A 17,918-nucleotide genomic window follows, 5' to 3' on the forward strand; every position below is an offset into this window, starting at 1 on the left:
CCAAACTCTGCCCACCAGAAGGTGCTTATGTACCAGTGGAGGCTCCAGTCCCAGCTTCCAGCGCTGGGAAATCCTTTATCCAACAACCAGATCTGCAGGAAGATGTGAAAGAAAGCCAAACCTTTCCCTCTTCTGTTGAACCTGTCCCATCTGTCCCATTCAGGCACAACCCAAACTAGCTGCCACCTCAAAGCTGCACTGATGGCTCTGAAAATCGTTAAGTCCTGTAAGAATGAAACTCCACATGGGTGGCCACGCTGAAAACAGCAAAGCTAACACTACAATTAGGCCAGGAACAGAAACACTCCTCTTTTTTTTGCTCTTCCGAGTGGTCCTTGTGAGCCAGGCATCCTGCCAGGATGCTCACAGGGCTCTGGGCACGCTGGCTCTGCACCAGCACCATGCAGCCCAAAAACGTGGCTATTTAAAGAACAAAGTGAAGGCAGAAGGTGCTCACAAGGTTTGTTGCTGTGCAGGGAGGACCACAGGTGTGCCCACGCCATAAGTACAGAAAGTACAGTTTTATGTCGTCGTCAGCTCCTCAGAGCACATGGAATTAGATCCACTGAGTGAACAGGGCAGCAAACTGTCCCACTGAGCAGCCCCATGGAGATGCTTTCCCTCCAGGTACAGTCTTCTGGGTCCTTCCTAAAACCAGGCAATGCCAGCAGCAAGACCTGGGTCTTGACCAGCAGGGCACAGCCACACACCTCAATATACAATCAGAACTCCAAGCCTGGCTCTGGCACACCACAGCACCGCATCAACAAACACATTTTCCTCAATTTGTCACAGCAAGCCAGGTATGAAATAAAAAGCTTTCAGAACCTTACAAACACACAGGCTCCCCCCTCCAAAGGCTTCAGCAAACCAATGAATATTGTGTAAAAATAAACCCTCGCACATTTTATAGGGGAAAATAATTTTGCTGCAACTGGAAACACATAACCTAGCTTTTCTCTAACAAAACGTACAGGAAATGGCTCTGCAAAAGTTAACTAAGTGATACTGAGCTTTCTCCAGAGTGTTGTATAGGAAATAACACTGCAGCAACAACTGCCTGATTTAACCTTTTGTCCAGACTACACCACAGAGCTGTAGCACAGAGGTATCTGGCTGATGTTAACAATCCTCTGGTGCATTCTATGGGAGGACGGCGGCACACAAAGCGGGTTATCATGCTCAGCAAAACACCCCGCCGTGGTCCAAAGCCCGGGCAGCCAATTGCTGATGGAAAACAGAATTTTATCATTTTCCTCTCCTGCAGCTGGTGGTTGGTTCTTATTTAGTTATGAAAGGTATGGAGAGGTAAAAAGGTGGAGGTGCAACAAGCAGACCAGACTTGCATATCCTATGCCCGCACAACCATGCCCGGCCTACAGCGCAGACACAGCAAGGAGCCCCATCCCCGCAGCACATCGGATATCAGCAGCCCACCTGTCCCTTAGGAGGACCCCCCCAGCACCTCAGAGTGAGAGACACCACCTCCACCACCCCAGGAGGGGCTGCACCAGTGGTAGTGATCCCCCAGCAACGCAGGAGCAGCACATCTGCCAAGAAATCTGCTGTCAATATTTGCCCAGAGCCCTGCAATCACAATTACGTAAGCTGAGCCAGGCTGCCCTCCGGCCTTTCCCCCTGCTGCCCACGTGCACCAGCACGGAGAACACATTGCTGTCATGAGTCTGCTTCTCAGCCTTCCTTCCTCTTGGTCAAAAAGTGCTGCAGCATAAGGCGTGCATCTCGCCCACTGAATCCCCAGCACCTCACTCAGTCATCCCTCCACATAAAACGTGCTATCTGGGGGAGAAGAAAGCGAGGAAAAGAAATCAGAGTTCCCCACATTCCCACAAAGCTTGAGTTCCCATGCAATCACTGCAAGAAGTGTTTTACCAGGACAGAGCTCCCCAGGAGCTATGGGACACACTCACTGCCTGGCCACGTTAGCCAGCAGGAAAACATTTTCTTCAGCAAGCTTGACGCAACCACCAAAGTTGCTCCGAGACTAAATAAAAACTGGGGCAAAAGCCAAAGAAACCTAGAGCAGGGACAAAACCCTCAGTCCAGGAGGTTCACAATAAAATACTCCATACAGAGCAGCACTGATTTTAATGCACCAAATTGGCTGCTGGGAGAAAAGCCAACTCACGGCAATATCGCAGCTGGCCTCGGGAATCAGTTCTGGCTGGAGGTGGTTTTTGCAGCTTACGTGGAGTCACGTGAACGTGATTACCTAAACTGCACCTTTTCCATGAACACCTTCTCTGGGATAAAGGTTCTCATTTTGCTCTACATAAAAACACCCTCCGCAGGTTTATAAGCTTTAATTGCTATGGGAGCACATAAAAAGTGTCCAAATAAGTCTATTTAATGGTTACACATTAACTGTCATACACCTCCAGGCTTCTGTTATCCATAAATTCACAAGATCAATAAACTCCTTATAAGCAAACTTTAAAAAAAGAAAAGAAAAAAGTTGCTGCTGAAAATGTTCCGTTCCTATTTACCAATAACATGGTTAAACTGACTTGGAAATTCCTACCTTTCTCTGAAGCTTTCTGCTGGGGAAAAAAAAGCTGTCTTTCAACACAAAGAAAAGGAATCAAAAAATGTCTATTCCTCTCTTGCTCAAAAGTTGGATGCGTGCCCACAAGGTAATGTAAGAGCAGTGCAATGGCAGGATGGGAAGGACTGGGCTAAAGCAAAACGTGTGTGAGAGCCTGCAGAGGCAGAGCCCCTCCAAACCCAGGGAGAAAAGCCTCCAGGAAACACTGGCATGCTCTGTGCAACTCTGGAGGAAGGCAAAAAAGGATTTAATTTCTCATCCTGTACCTAATGGGGCTCAGCAGCACAGTGCAGCCCTGCTGCTGGGTTGCTGCAGCATGCTAAATGCCTGCTAGATTTTACCTTGGGTGTATAGAGATGCAGCACAGCATCCAGAGCAGCGTGGGGAAGAGGAGAGGGGCGAGCAAGAGCGAGGCAGGCAGCCTGAGAGTGATTAAGTGTTGATCAAATCCAACTATTTCATAAAGTTTCTGGTATGCCCGACTGGCTTCAGCAGTCTCCACACTTTGCTGTGAAATCCCTGCGATGTTTATGAGAAGTCTGCAAATGGTTCCTTTGTCGCCTCTTTTTATTTATTTATTTATTTTTAATTCCTTTGTAATAAAGAAAACACAAAGCCTGAAGCTGCCGGGACACCAAAACACCGTCAAACCCTGGCTGCCCACTGCCTTGTGCTGCCTGTCCTTTGGGGCACAGTACTAAGGTACTGCCCTCTCCCTAATCTGACCCCTCCTTTCTGCTGTGCAAAGCCAAGCTGGGCACAGCAGTGCCCCTTCCCTACCACGGGGAGCACCGAATTTTGGGGGCAGAGCTGTGCCAGCATTCAAGCCATGCCCAAACCCCACAACAACCCCTCAACCCCCCCGGCCACGCTCACTGAATCCCCGTTGTAAATAGTGAGCACAGCCTGCATTTCAGGCCAAATAACACAGGGAGGCCCTTGGAAAGATGGAATCGCTTACTATCGGGAAGGAGGGAGATTATAGAGGTTATTTAAATTAAAAACAAACTACACAAACAAATAAGCCCCATTTCCCTCCCCCCAGCCACTGCTGCCTGCTCTGCACATGTTATCTGCAAACTGCGGGCAAAGCAATTCCCTGCTCCGTGCTATTTCACAATCTGCTCGCTCTGAACCTTACACTACGTAAGGAATTAAACAAACATTTCCTCCTTTTCCTTCTTTGGGTGCCTGTTTCCCCCCTCCCTCCCTCCATCCCCAGAGCTGGGCTCTGAAGTCCAGCCCTACACGGGACCAAGGCACAGTCAGCAGCGGGGCTCCCCACCAGCCCCCAAAAGCCCCAGTCTTCCCCCAGAAGAGGCAGGGAAGTGTTTGCACAGCAGCCCGTGATCGCACGAGTCGATCTGTACAGCAAACAGGCAGCCCCATGCACTCCCAAAATACACCAAAGACAGCCACAGGGGAAAGGAAGGTGATACCAAAACACGATGCAGAGATAACAGGAAAAACTTTGCAGAAGTCAATTAAAAAGGCAGTCAGCCCTAGAGACAGAAATCCACAGGAAAGCAGCACTCCTTCCACGCTGACTGCTTGCTATTACATGCAGCAGCAAACGGGTGAATAAAAGACTTTGCCTCAATCTGCTCGTGTTTGCAACAGGTTTACATGACAAATGTGGATTTTATCTGTCTTGGAGAACATGGTGAGGGAAAGCTGGGAAGTGAGAGCACGGCGTGAACCAAGAGGCCGAATGCTGGAGACCCAGGAGTCAGACTGAGGGCTTTTTTTTTTTTGTGGTTGCTGCTATTTAATGGCAATGCCTCATTACGGTTTGGGATAAAGGAAGCTTTTGTTAACTACCTGCTCTCTCCCTCCCTCTGCACCTTCCCTCAGGGTTTTGAGATCACATAAAAAACACATCCCGAGCTCCTCGAGAGATTTTTCTGCACAGCCAAGGCTGACAAGACTTGACATTCCTGAAATGTTTAAATGGGAGGAGAGGGAGAAACAACAACATTTTTTCAAACCCACTTTGTACATCATGCACAAGCAAAAACTGGCCCAGGTCCAATTTAAAAAAAAAATAATAATATATATACACGCACACATATATATTTGCAAAATCATCTTAAATACTTCAAATGTTCTGGATTGAAAAAAAAAATCCTCTGCTGCAGAGCAGATGCAAACCCCCACACCAAATGCTGTGCATTCCTGGGGGAGCTGGGGAGCAGAGCCATAGCAGAGCCTGTGCACAGTACCAACCCGGCTGCCCATCACACAGCTCTGCATCCTGGGCTCTGCAGTGAAATCCTTTTTTAGGAAGGGGCTTTAAAAACCCCTTCCAGAAGCACAGGGATACTTATAGCCATGGTAACAGGCTCAGAATTAAAAAGTTTGGCTAAAAAATGGGCAGCAGCCAAGAAACCCTATTTCAGCCAAACCCCAGGAAAAGCACATCGCAATCGGTAGCTGTTTCATTAACTGATTCACACCCTGCCTCATTTTGGATCTTTTTCCACACTGGAATCTTGCTTTTGCTTCTGGACAGAGCAGGGTCCTCACAGATAATTACAGCCTGTAATAAAACTCACTGCAGGCAATACAAACCAGATGTGGGAACAACTGCACGTGCTCCGAAAGGTACCACTGCCCGGAGTGCCAGCTGCCAGGAGCAAGCACCACAACAACCGTGCCACAAACAGCACTTAACAGCGTGTCTGTGGGTGCAGAATGGGTTACTCACAGCACACCAGGAGCTCCTGGCCAATTATTCTTTCTTGGTTTACTAGCGTAGAAATTCGGGCATCAAAGAGGACCGCTGTGTTCCACTTGTGCAATAAACTCCTTTCACCAGCATCACTTCACACTTTCCAGAGTGCAAAGTTCGTGCTGATATTGTTGGCTTTCTCACTTGCTGCTTTTTGGCACTGGCCTGCCTGCTTGGCTGTTCATTAATATACAATCAGTACCTTAAAGGCTTTGTTCCACAGGCCTAGCTAGGCTGTGAGATGTCCTCCAGCAAGCGCTCGTTTGTGGGGACAGGCAACAAAAATTATCTGCAGAAGTGCAAATGTGTACAGAAGTTGGGATAAAAAAAATAGAAAAAAAACCAAATCCTATACTCCTGCCAACGGGTTTTAAAGAATAAAGGATTACTGCTACAATTTACTCTCGACATGCTTTACTCTTTTACGCACCGGTTACACTACAATATTTCTACGTTTTCTGGGAGGAGAGGCTGAGGGAGCTGGGGCAGCTCAGCCTGCAGACAAGGAGGCTCACAGGATCTCAGCAATGGCCAAAACAGCATGAGAGGAGGGTGCCAAGAGGACAGAGCCAGGCTCTTTTCAGTGGTACCCAGTGCCAGGATAAGAGGCAATGGGTACAAAACAGTGCAAAGAAGGTTCCATCTGGACACCAGGAAGCACTCCTGTGCCACGCAGGGGATGGAGCAACAGGTTGCCCAGAGGTTGTGATGTTTCCCTGGAGATCTCCAGGAGACACTTGGATGTGATCCTGCTCTGGGAGGCCATGCTGGAGCGAGGGTTTGACCAGATGGACCAAGAGATCCATGCCAACCCTGTGCTTTTCATACATCCTGCAGCATCACAAGTCACAGATGAACACCCCATCATCACAGGACAAAGGAGGGCAGCTATCAACACCCACAGCAGCACCCAACCAAGGGCATAAAGGCCCACAGCAGGCCACACTGAGCTCCTGGCAGCTTCAACAAATGGAGAAGTGATGTCCATCAGCATGCCACACTGGTCCCAACCAAGGGACATGCTCCAAATGTCTTCTCTACAAAACCAAGTTGTTTTCTTTGTTTACTGGGCCCACCCAGCATCAGCTGCTGCCCTGCTGTCCAAACCAACCTGGCAACCCAAGCAGGAACAGGCATGAAGAGCTGACCCCAGCCTTCCTTAATACATTACTAAACCCTGTATTATTTGTCTTCCCTGGGAGACTAAACACAGGTTATTAGTTCAATATAAAACTCTTAAGTACACGCTTGAAAGGCAGAGCACAAAAACAGAGTTTAATTGTTAAGAGTATTAAAAAAGCACTCCAGTTGTTTCAAGCCCTTTCATACCACATTAAGAAGTTTCTGTCCCAGCTTTTCAAGATTTGCTTATGATGGAGATGAGCCCAAGTGGAAAACCAGAATCAAGAATCCTTAAATCCTGAGGGAAGCTTTATCTGAGTCTGGGCTCGTATCTGCACTGAGTGCAGTGCAGTCAGATTTCCAACCCTGTTTATCACTATCACCTCGTGCTCTCTCCCCACCAGCACAAGGTCATGACAAAGTTTCTACCCACATCCCCTGGTTCCATAAATTGTTACAGATCCAGATTCACATCAGTGGGATTACACGAGATCAGCCAAACGTGCACGTGCTGGAGAGGGAAGACAACACAGCTCTTTAAAACTTGAGAGTATTTTTCATTTATAAATAGTTTACATTTTTTGGATCCAGTGGTGGATGACTCGCTCAGTCTGTACGGAAACCAAAGAAATATCATGTGTGAGCACTAACCACAGCGTAACAGAGATAATAAACAACAGATGGGCAGCCATACGCAATGGGGCTGGTGCTCGTGGTTGGGGAGGCAAAGAAAAAAAAAGAAAACCAGCAAACATCACTCAGCCAAAGGCCCCGTGGTGTTTCAGAGTTCTGGGGACCTGTTTCTCCAAGTTAGGCCTCAGGAGTAATCCACAAAACAGCTTGAGCATGCAAGCAAAGCACCTGAGAGCTGCTAGGCCTCCAGCCTTGTGGGCTTTGCCAAGAAAAGCAAGCCAGGCTACCAGCCTCCTGCCCAGTCTCTGCCTAAACAACCTCTAAAATACATGCTTTCCAGAATCTGCCAACATTTCCCAGATCCAAGAGAATTCCCAGATCACTCAACTGCCACAAGTGTGCAGACACCAAACCATGAAGAGCCTCAGCACCCACCTCCTCCTCAAGCAAAAGCCTACAGCCTGGCACGCTTGGCCAAGCAAAGGTTTGTTCCCAATTAGATTTCAGATTCTTCTAACAGTAACTGCGTGGCATCTGGCACCAACACATCTGAGCCTTTGAAGTGGTTCTTGATTCCAACAGGAGAAGGAGGGAGGACAAAAGGGGAAATCAACCAGCAATTTTGGTTCCAGTCAAGCCACCGTACTGAAGAGAAAACCTTAATGCCATAATCCCTGAGCACACCAGAAACATTTACAGCTAACAAGAAAACCACACGGGACAGCAACATGTTGGTGCTGTAAGGTTTGGGCTAAGGGATGCTTGTGTTCAAATCTCTTCTTGATGTGCTTAGGTCAGCATCCTCATTGGGTCTAAACAAAGCTCAAAGCACATGCAGGTATGTGGGTACTTCTCTGCCACTTCTATCCTTCTTTAGGGATCTAAATCCCTTTTCAGATCTCACCTTAAATGACACTGGCAGGAATATGTGAGAAATCAGTGCAGGGAAGTGAGGCTCATTTCTAAAACACGTATCTTATCTGTTCTGTTCAAATAAGCACAGTGTGGTTTAACAGCAACAAGGTGGCAGAGCAGAACAGCTCCCAGGGGTGGAGGTTTTGATTGGAATGATGTTCATTTAAAAAAAAAAAAAAAGGGATAAAAACACCTTATTCATTTTTGCCAAGCTGCATCCAAGTCCTACCAACTCTTTTTGTTAGGCTGGGCAGTTTCTGGAAACATCTTCTGGCCCAAAACATTCCCAGAATTTCAAGAATCTGCTCCACAAATCTTGAGGCTGTTCTGCTCAGGAATGCTGACATGTGGGCAAAGGGAAACCAAACCGTTCCCTTGAACACTGCAGAAAACTTTAAAAGTCTGCTCAAGCTGAAAAATGCAAGAGTCAAAACTTTGAAGGAAGCGTGGGTTTTCTGTTCAAAGGCAGCTGCGTTGCAAATATCGCCCAGAACATGATCTTCCAACAAGGGAGCACAGCCATGCCAGGACAGCTTGTGTGCCTAGCAAGTGGTGGCCTCCATGTGCTCCCCTCAAAGCAGGACTGGAGTTGAAGCAAATAAATACAACAGAGTTTCAGATCAAGATGTCTCAGCTTTTATTAAGCAGAGCACTGTGAAGCTCTTGGCAGAGCTGCTTCTCCCCAGACAAGATCCACCCGCTTCCCAATGCCCCATCAGCTCCAAACGGCGTAAGGCAGGCATGCACTTTGTCTTCTGCTCACGTAGCTCCTAGGATAACAATCTTGGGTCACAACTGCTAAGCAAGGACTTGACTTACAAAGAGTTGTGAGGATAACAGGGCTCTCTGGTCCTGCAAGTGTTCTTCTTATTGGTTACCATCCAGCAGCATCAGGAGAACAGTTTCCTGAGGGTGAGAAGTTTGTCCTGCAGGCTGCAAGCAGCAGGATCCCCCTGCAGCAGCGAGTGCAGGCTGGGCACACTACAGGCAAAGCAGAGATGCAAGAAGGGACACATCTTACCACTCACTGCAAGGCAGGCAGTTTTGTAACTGGTGGTCAGGAAACCAGAGAGGAAGTACTTGGAAACTGTTGGACAGGGAAACTTCCACATTTTGTTTCCAAATGTGCAGGCCCATAGCCTGCAATGAATTCTTCTCTTATTTTAGCCATGTCTCTCACAAACAGAAAGCCTTGTGGTTTAATTAGCACACAGTCTCAGAAGTAGTTGCCTTCTCCTCCTCCAGAAAGGTGGATTTTTGTTGTTTTGACTTTTTCAAAAATGAAATGTCATGCCTGCATAGGTTCAGTGTGCACTGACTGCCCTGGAGCAAGCAGCTGTATTGCTGGCATTATGACTTCTGCGTGGGGAGCTGCAAAACCTCACCCGGGAGCTAGCAGAGTGCTTGCAGCCAGAGGTGAAGCAAGAGCAAGGGAGCCAGGCTGGGAGCACAGCAGCAGCCTGAGAGCACTGGTGTTGCAGGAGGGGAATGGGGTTAGCAGTCCAAGGAAAACAAGTATTCTGGGAGCTGAAGCAAGCTTCGGGGACACACAGATGAATGCAGGATCAGGATCATATTGGTCACAGGCAGCCCTGCCAGCTAAAAGGACAGCTCATGAGGCTCTTGTTGAGCAGACCACAAAGTGCTAGCACTTGAGACACAAGTGCTGGATGGAGACTGGGAGTAAGCAGCACTATAATAAACAGCTCATGCTGCTATCTGGCATCACCTGGGGATGCCATGCTACTGCACAGCTCTACCCCTTCTCTAGGGATACTGTAAAGCCCACAGAGCAGGATCAAGTCCCCAGCACATCTGTGCATGCAGCAGTGCTGCTGGGCTGGGAGGACAGGCACCCAGGGCCGATTGCTCAACACTCACAGGCTGGGAGGCACAAAGTCCTCTTCCTAGAAGCTCTCCTCCAAGCAGAGAGCAGTGAGTTGACAAAACTCTTCCCAGCTGTGGCCGTGACCATCACAAAGTCTTGCTGCTTTGGCCAAAGCACTTCCTACTGGGGCTCCCGGATGTCTGGGCAGGGCTGCATGGAGGAGAAACTATACCAGGCCCCAGCAAGGCCAGAAAACAGGAGCTACCACCACTGGTACCTGCCTCAAAGAGACCAATATACAAGGTAGAGCTAGAACCATCTGTTATTTGAAATAGACAACACAAACCCAACATGTTCTGACAGATCCAGACAGGTTTCCATCCAAGCAGATCAACCCAATGACCAGCACCCATCTCCACTGATAAGCTCAGTAAGAATGAAATCAGAAATCCCAGAAGGGGTCCTATTCAACACGACATCAAAAAGACAAGCAGCTTCCTTGGGAAGCTGGGCTGAGCCCCACAGGTAAATACATTTACCAGAAGTCCAGGGGCTGACTGCACTGACTGGAGATGCAGTCTTGTTCAAGAGGCCAGTGATGTCGTGGAAGACGAGAGTACCAAGGAAGCAGGGTGAGGCCTCAGCTCTGCAGATCTCCTCCCACTCCTGTTCATACAGGAGAGCTGAATCTGCCAGGGTACAACTTTATGATCATCAGTAAGTCATTTCCTAACCTGCTAACAAAGAAAGCAAAGGTCATTTGTCTGCTCTTGTGAACACAGAGTCATCCAAACCCTCTAAGTTCACCGATCTCAACAACTTCTGGGTAGTGACCTGCTCAATAACAAAGGTTGCAGAATGGGAAGCAGGACCAAGTTTACAACCCTGGGAAACAAAAACAACTCTCAAACACTTCCATATAAGAGAGGACTAAACATGCAAATAGGATGAATATGTTTAATGCAGTATAAATACGTGCCATACTTCAGAATTAACCCAAAAGGTGTTTGAATGCCAAGAATTCTTACTTAAGACTTGTTTGGAGGAACAGAGTTGTTTATAGAGCAACACAGAGAGGAACAGCACAAAAACATGTTTAGCAAAGGAAGAGTGGAAAGTACTGTGACATTTCAAAGTGAAACATCATATGGTTTGCTTAAATCTCCTACAATGGGACAAATTTCCCCATTTTGCCAAACAAATGAAGTGTTGCTCTGACTCTACCCCTGGTTCCAGAGGAGACAAAGGCTTCCTGGCAAGGTCAGACCAGGGCAACGGGGGTGTGAGCGGAAGCCCCAGATTTATTTTTTTGTTCACTTCTTTTAATATAAAGGCCTATGTTGAAGGAAGGTGACTAGTGGTTTTTAGCAGTTCTCGAGCAGCTGCCTGGCCAAGCACTGCCTAAAATAAGCCCTGAAAAACTAAGCAGAGCTTCACAGGACTGCTCACAGCACCAGAGGAGGCAGAGCGAGCTTTCCCCATCTTCCCCCAGCTCACACACACAAAGAAGAGGACGGAGAGGCAGTAATGTTTGGACAACTGGAACACATTTAGGGGGTGATTTTTCACAGGGCCTCCAGCCAGGCAGTTTCCTCTGATAGCCATTTTATTACCCGCAATACAGCTTGCAGACCAGCAGCTCCCCTACCTACAGGGGCTGCTGCTGCACCAGCACTGTGCCCAAGCACCACAGGGAAGTCACCATCACAGCAAGCCCCACAAGCAGGCAAAAAGCCTGCTTAGATGCTAGCACTGATGGCCAAAACTAGGACAGCGAGCACTGCAACATAAAGACAAGAACACTTCATCCAGGCAGGCACCCAACAGCAAGCACAGGGTTTGAGCAACTGGGAAAATACTGTGAAGCCCAATCTGCATCTCTGTGCTGGAGGAAGCAACACTGCCCAAATGTCATGTTTTGCTTCTTTCATTCCCCTCATGCAGCTGAGGGCTTGTCCTGCTTTTCTGCACTGAGCAAGGGCCTGCCAACCAGAGGAGGTGGTCTGGAGAACAGCATCTTATTTCAAGGTTTCACAGCCAAATTTCCACTGAACTCAAGGTATGCATTTTCCAATCTGGAAGGATTCATCTAAAAATAGGCACCTTCATTGAAAGGGAAACGCTCTCAGCACACAGCCTGCAAAGCAGACGGGTTTAAGGGCAATGCATTTAGGACTACTACACCTTTGCAGACTACAGCGTGCCACAGACCAGGTGTCTGCCTGTACTTCAGCTTCTGCTCAAACTGAAAATGCAACCAACAACCAAAGCAGACTCCTGAGCTTAGCCACCACACCTCGTCACACCCTGAGAAGTGCCCCCAAATAGCAGGGCCTGCTTCTAGGCTTCCCCAGAATTACACAGCTGTGGCTGGAGAGACAGCATGCTGAAAAGATAATGATGGAGCATAACGTATTGCACATGTTGTGGTCCTGGGCTGAAGCTGGCACTGGCTGAGGGTGAAGGACTCGAGCAGCAGTGCAGGATTTGGTTAACTATTAATGGATGACTCAGCTCCAACAATAAAATGCATTTCGTGTTCTGCGTTAGCAAAACAGCATCCTGGTCCTTGACTCGGGCCCGAGTGCACTGCAGGAGGAAAAAAAAATTATCTCTGCCCTATTCATCAGCGTGATCCCATCAGCTCCACGTTGCAAAACAAGGAGTCACGCAGGGCGATTAGGTTAGCAGCACGGAATGATGATGTTAAAAACTGATGAGCTGAGCTAACTCAATCCAAGGTGTCTGACAGCAGGATCAATGCAAAGCCCCGCAGCCTGATTGGGATTTCTGGGTGCGGTTGACACACAGGACAATGCAGCAGGTCTTATCTGAGCTGGGTGATGAGAGGTGAGAGCCACTGGGAAGCTTTGCACCCTGCAGACCACAAGGCAAAGCTCCTCCAGCTTCTCCAAGGGATGGAAGCAGCCAGGAGCCAAAGGCAGCACTGCAGATCTGGAGCACCCACAGTGCATTGAATGGGGAGGCCGTGCCAGCAGGCTGCACAAAAGGAAACACAAGTGATGGGAGGAGGCAAGCAGCCACATCGCCAGTTCCTTCAGCCCTAGACTTCAGGATGGGCTCCTGTAAGGCTCAGCCACCCTCCAACATCACACATCTGCAGGGCACTCTGCAAAGCAAAGACAAAAAACTGAGCTGCCACAACATCATAAAGGTTGGTTTTCCTAGAGAACGATTGCTGTGTGTTCATCTCTCTGATGCCTACCAGGCTTCTCATCCCCCTGCTCTGGGAACTTTCCCTCCCCTCTCCCCCAGCCCATCCATTCTCCCCTTTTCATGCTGCACCCTTTGTAAGAGGCACAGAACATTAACACAGCCCATTGAGCACTCTCCTTTTGTAGGGGACCTTCGCGTTTCAAATTGCAGTCACCGCGCAGAGGAAAAGCCTCAAAGTGATTAAATACCAGAAGCTTCTCAAAAGGAGAGAGGAATGGCTGTGGGGGTCCTACAGACATCAGCACAGCAGTCAGAACGGCTTCTCAGAGGTGAGGTTCTGCCCCATGGGACTGCACTATGGAGCTCACGTGCACATCTAACCCCAGTCCGGGTGGGATCGCTCCTCCCAGCTGGGGCTCTGCTCGGGATTAAGACACGAAGATCAGACAGCAAATGAAGGCTCTCTGCTGTTCTCCAGTGGGAGCCAATAAATGTCATGGCATGCTGGGGGTGGGCAGTGAATCCCAGACACATGTTCACAGGCAGGGAGGATTTACTTGCAAGCATGCAGCACTGCGAGGACAGGCTCTGCCATCACCCTGGCCCAAAATCAGCCCCCAGCAACGGCTGCTTCACCTGAGTCCCATTGCTTCAGCAGGGCTGGAACTGCTGGAAACTTCCCCCCGAAACACCTCCATATCCATCCCTCAGAATGTCTTTCAGCCAAGGAAGCCGCCTTAACTGTGAGCACAGCAACAAGATCTGGTCCTAGTTTAATAAAAAATTTAAGTTAATCTGGAATTTTGAGCACAGACATCCCGGTCTTGTTGCTTTCAACCAAATCTCTCCCGGCTCACATTCCTAAGCACAGCAGGGCTCTGTCCCAGGCAGCCAGCTCAAATGCCTGTGGCCAGGCACCCACAGGACTCCCAGCAGCACCCAGGTGCTCTGCTGAGAGCAGAAGCGCCAGGTAAACAGCCTCAGGGCAACACAACCATACCCAAACTCATCTTCCTGGAACAGCTCAGAGCAGCACCTGCAGGGACTCTACCATGCTCAGCACCCCATGCCCACAGCCAGCCAAGATCAGGGAGCTCTCTCCTCATTCACCTCCAGCAATGGTTGCGAGATGTGAAAATTGCATTATTTATTCTGTTCTGCAGCCATAACATCAGTCCTTCTGGACTGCTCTAGCTCACAAAGCTTGGATCAACCCATCCCTTCTTGAGCTGAAGTGGTTGCACTCACATGCACAGCTCCTGCGTAGCACAACAGGAGAACCATGCACGCTCTGCACACATCCACCCAGCACTGAGCAGCTGGGTGTTCATACAAGGGCTGTGTGTGTCCTGCACCATCACAAGCTGCTGCAGCTGGCTGTGCAGTGCTATTTCTCCCAAGAAACTCAACCTGTGCCACTCTGCATTGGCTGCAAGCGGCCGCAGTGCTCTGCCTTTCCGTGCATGGGTTCTGCCCTCTGAAAGCCAAAGAGAAAAATCACAACTGCAAGCCCCGCTGCCAAGGAAGAAATAACAATAGTTTCAAAAGCTCCCACTGCTTTTCCTGGGCACTGATAGCCCTGTTGACAAAATACACAACGATTAAGGCGGTGCAGAACCCACCCCAGCGTGCAGAGTTCCCAGCAGTCCAAACAAAAGCTTTATCTCAACACACTGAAAACCAACCCAGCACCGCTTGGGCACCGGGGCACTAATTAGGGAGAAATAATACATAAACTGCTGAGGAGGGATTTCTGAAAGCACGCAGTGAAGTGAGGACACACCAGCACAAGCCACTGAATGTGGGATCTGTGCACGGGTTCCTACGAGTGATGCCATCAGCAGAGCTCAGCCTGGGAGCACAACCCTGCCCCATTGCTTCCACATCCAGAATTAGCATTGGGGTGCCTGGGAATCCTGAGAAAGCAATGCAAACTTTAAAAAGCAGAAGTTTCTGCAGCAGCTTAAACACGTACAGAGAAGGGCAAGAAAAGCCCTGAGTTATGTACGGTCGGATAGGAAATCCCCACCTTCTCCAATTCTTCTGTTAGTTTACTGTTTACAAAATGACAAACCATATCTTCCCTAAGCAGCTACAAGTCCAGCAGCCCCCAGGCAGCAGATTTATACGAGCTATTACTCTACCAATAAAACTCACTAAACTCAAAGACACTCCAAAATCTGTTCCATATGAAAAAAGGACACTCCTGGGCATTCACGCACCCAAAAAATACAACAATAAATTCGGTCAAAACAAGCTATTAAGCATTTCTCTGCACGAAACAAGACACGCTGTCCTATTTTACAAGGCACAGGGGGATCCCGGCATCATGCTGAGATGATCAACCTCACAGCACGGTGCCCGATGCTGAGCAGTGCACAGCAACAGGTGACTGGGCAGCCACAGGCTCCTCTGGGTGACAGCAGAGGATTTGAGGTCAAACACGGCATTACTGCAGCCAAAACTGAGGAACACAGACACACTCTTAATGAGAAGCCGGATGGTCTGCAGCAATATCCGGGCGGCTTATTTCTCCCGGCAGAGCCGAACCTACACAACTCACTGCGGTAACAGATACCCCTCAATAACCTGCCCGTGGGTTCAAACCGCAGAGCTGCAGCCCTTCCCCCCCCCCCCCCCCCCCCCCTCCTCTTCTGGGTGCTCGTTTCCAGAGCTCACCGACCAGCGAGGGGCACCGATCTCCGCCCGACTACGGCCACAGTGACGCTCCTCGTTCATCCGTACCGCGATTCAGCTTCGACGGGTGCAGCAGCACCGGGGGGGGGGGGGGGGGGTGAACCTCACAGCGAACCGTAACTCAGGGACGCACGGATGACCTCGACAAGCAGACGCAAACCGAGGGCAAAGCGGGGCGGCAGCGAGCAGCACATCACTTAGCGAATCCTTTACCTCCTCCCCACCAAAACCACCCCGGACCGGTCCCGAACCGCCCAGCGGTGCCGCAGCGGTGCAGCCCGTCCCCTCGGAGATGCCCAAATAAGGCTCCGGCGGAGCGCAGCGGGACCCCCGCTCCGTGCGGCACCGCCGCTCTCCTCGCTCCCGTCGCGGAGAGAGCGAACACGGCGATCAGACGGGAAAAAGCACCGCGAAAACGCCCCGCAATACTCACACGTGCCGCAGCCCGGGGGACAGCTCCCGGGGCACCTCGGGCAGCCCCAGCCCGCCGCAGCGCAGCCGCTCCCCGTCGCAGACGCAGCCGTCGGGGCAGGCGGCGGCCGAGCCCAGCAGCACCGCCAGCAGCAGCAGCGGCGGCGGCGCGGAGCCTCCGCCGCTCCGCAACGGCACCACCGCCATTTTGTATCCGGAACCGGCGAAGGTCCGAAGCGGAGCGGAACGCGGCCCCGGCACGCGGCGCCCCGAGCGCTCAGCACCGCTCCGCCGCCCGCGCCATCGCCTCGGCCGCCGGCCCCGCGGGGCGCTCAGGGCATCCGCGATCCCTCCGCCTCCGCGGGCGTTCTCTGTCGCCTGCCGCTCCGCTCCGCTCCGGTCCCAGCCCGCCGCCGCCCGGTCGGCACTCCCTCGGGAACCCGCTCCCGGCCCCGCCGCGCCGCTCCACTCGCCGCGAGCCCACGTTGGCTGCACCGCAACATGTAGCCGCGCCGCCCCCCGCGCGCCCGCCCATTGGTTGGCGGGCGGGCCCGCGCGCTCCGCTATTGGTCAGGAGCGCCCCCACACTCGGCGTCTCATTGATGCCGGCTGCCCGTCAATCAAAGGCGCTAAGGCCCGCCTCCCTTTCCCACTCCAGGTGTGAACGCGGGCGGCCCTCGCCCCCCCCCACCACTCCCGGCTCGGCACCTCTTAAAGGGGCCGCGCCCGCCGCCCTCCGGCCGGCAGCGTGTAGGGGGAGGGATCCGGCCCGAAAGCTCCCCCCAGCCCCTGTGCAACCTTTCCCAAGTTGTATGCGTCCTCCTGCAAAGAGGTGAGCAGTTCACCCCAAACCCAAGCAGCTGCCCAAATTCACTCAGTGTTGGAAAGTTCCGGGTTCTACTACCGCAGGGGGACAAGCCCTGCTCGGATATGAGAGCACTGCACCCCAGTCGGTGGCACACGACTCCTCCAATGGCTGCAGCAAGATAATTACCAGCGAAGTTAATGCCGGAGCATCTATGCCCACACAGAGGCTGCTCCTGATCTCAGTGCCTTTGGTCACGCTCGTGGTATCTCATCCAGATGGGGTCCATGATCCAATGGTAAATCAACATCAAGCAGAAAATCCAAGCCAAGGGAGGACAAAAAGAAGAGATTCACAGCAGCTCAGGGCAGTGTTTCAGCCTCCAAGAACTGGGGAAAGTAGGAGAATGCTTGGGTTCATCCTTTCATTTATCTGAAAGCTGTCTGCAAACTACAAGAAAGCAGCTCCCGCCCCAGGCCAAGCAGGGAGATGTGATAATGGCCTTTCAGTATCTTATGGGGAGCTGTAAGAAAGAAGGGGACAGACTCTTCAGGAGGTTCTGTTGTGGTAGGACAAGGGGAAATGGTTTCAAACTGAAGAAGAGGAGATTTAGATAGGATATACTGAAGAAGTTATTTTACAATAAGTGGGGTGAGGCTCTGAAACGGATTGCTCAGAGAGGTGGTGGATGCCATGTCCCTAGAGACAGCCAAGGTCAGGCTGGATGGGCTCTGAGCACCTGATGGAGCTGTAGGTGCTCCTGTACACTGCAGAGGAGTTGGACCAGGCAGCCTTTAAGTTCCTTTCCAACTCAAACTATTCTATGATCCATGCTAAATCACATTGCATGTGCACTGGGAATCAGTCCCCAGCAGCACTCGGTGGGAAATGAATGCACTCACAATGCTCCTGCCTTGCCCCAAGCCCGAGTCTGTGCTACAGAGTTGTGTATGGTGTGGAAGATGCTTATGCCTTGAACCTCATTAAGTCTAATTAAATAGCTTACAAAAGTATTTAGGAAAACAAATTTTAA

At 50.6% G+C, this 17,918-nt stretch overlaps 1 protein-coding gene across 1 annotated transcript in view; it reads right to left on the reverse strand.

Moving 5' to 3' along the window:
* The window catches only part of LRIG1 (leucine rich repeats and immunoglobulin like domains 1), a 76,032-nt gene extending 59,352 nt beyond the window's left edge, over window positions 1-16,680 (reverse strand). Inside the window, 4 exon segments of the mRNA XM_065749544.1 lie at window positions 16,103-16,467; window positions 16,470-16,525; window positions 16,528-16,665; window positions 16,668-16,680. Coding sequence (XP_065605616.1) covers window positions 16,103-16,467; window positions 16,470-16,525; window positions 16,528-16,665; window positions 16,668-16,680 — 572 coding nt within the window.
* Window positions 16,681-17,918: the final 1,238 nt, after the last annotated feature.

Source organism: Cyrtonyx montezumae, unplaced genomic scaffold (assembly GCF_038088225.1).
Source record: "Cyrtonyx montezumae isolate F1298 unplaced genomic scaffold, pur_monq_1.0 scaffold_6, whole genome shotgun sequence".
NCBI classification, from domain to species: domain Eukaryota; kingdom Metazoa; phylum Chordata; class Aves; order Galliformes; family Odontophoridae; genus Cyrtonyx; species Cyrtonyx montezumae.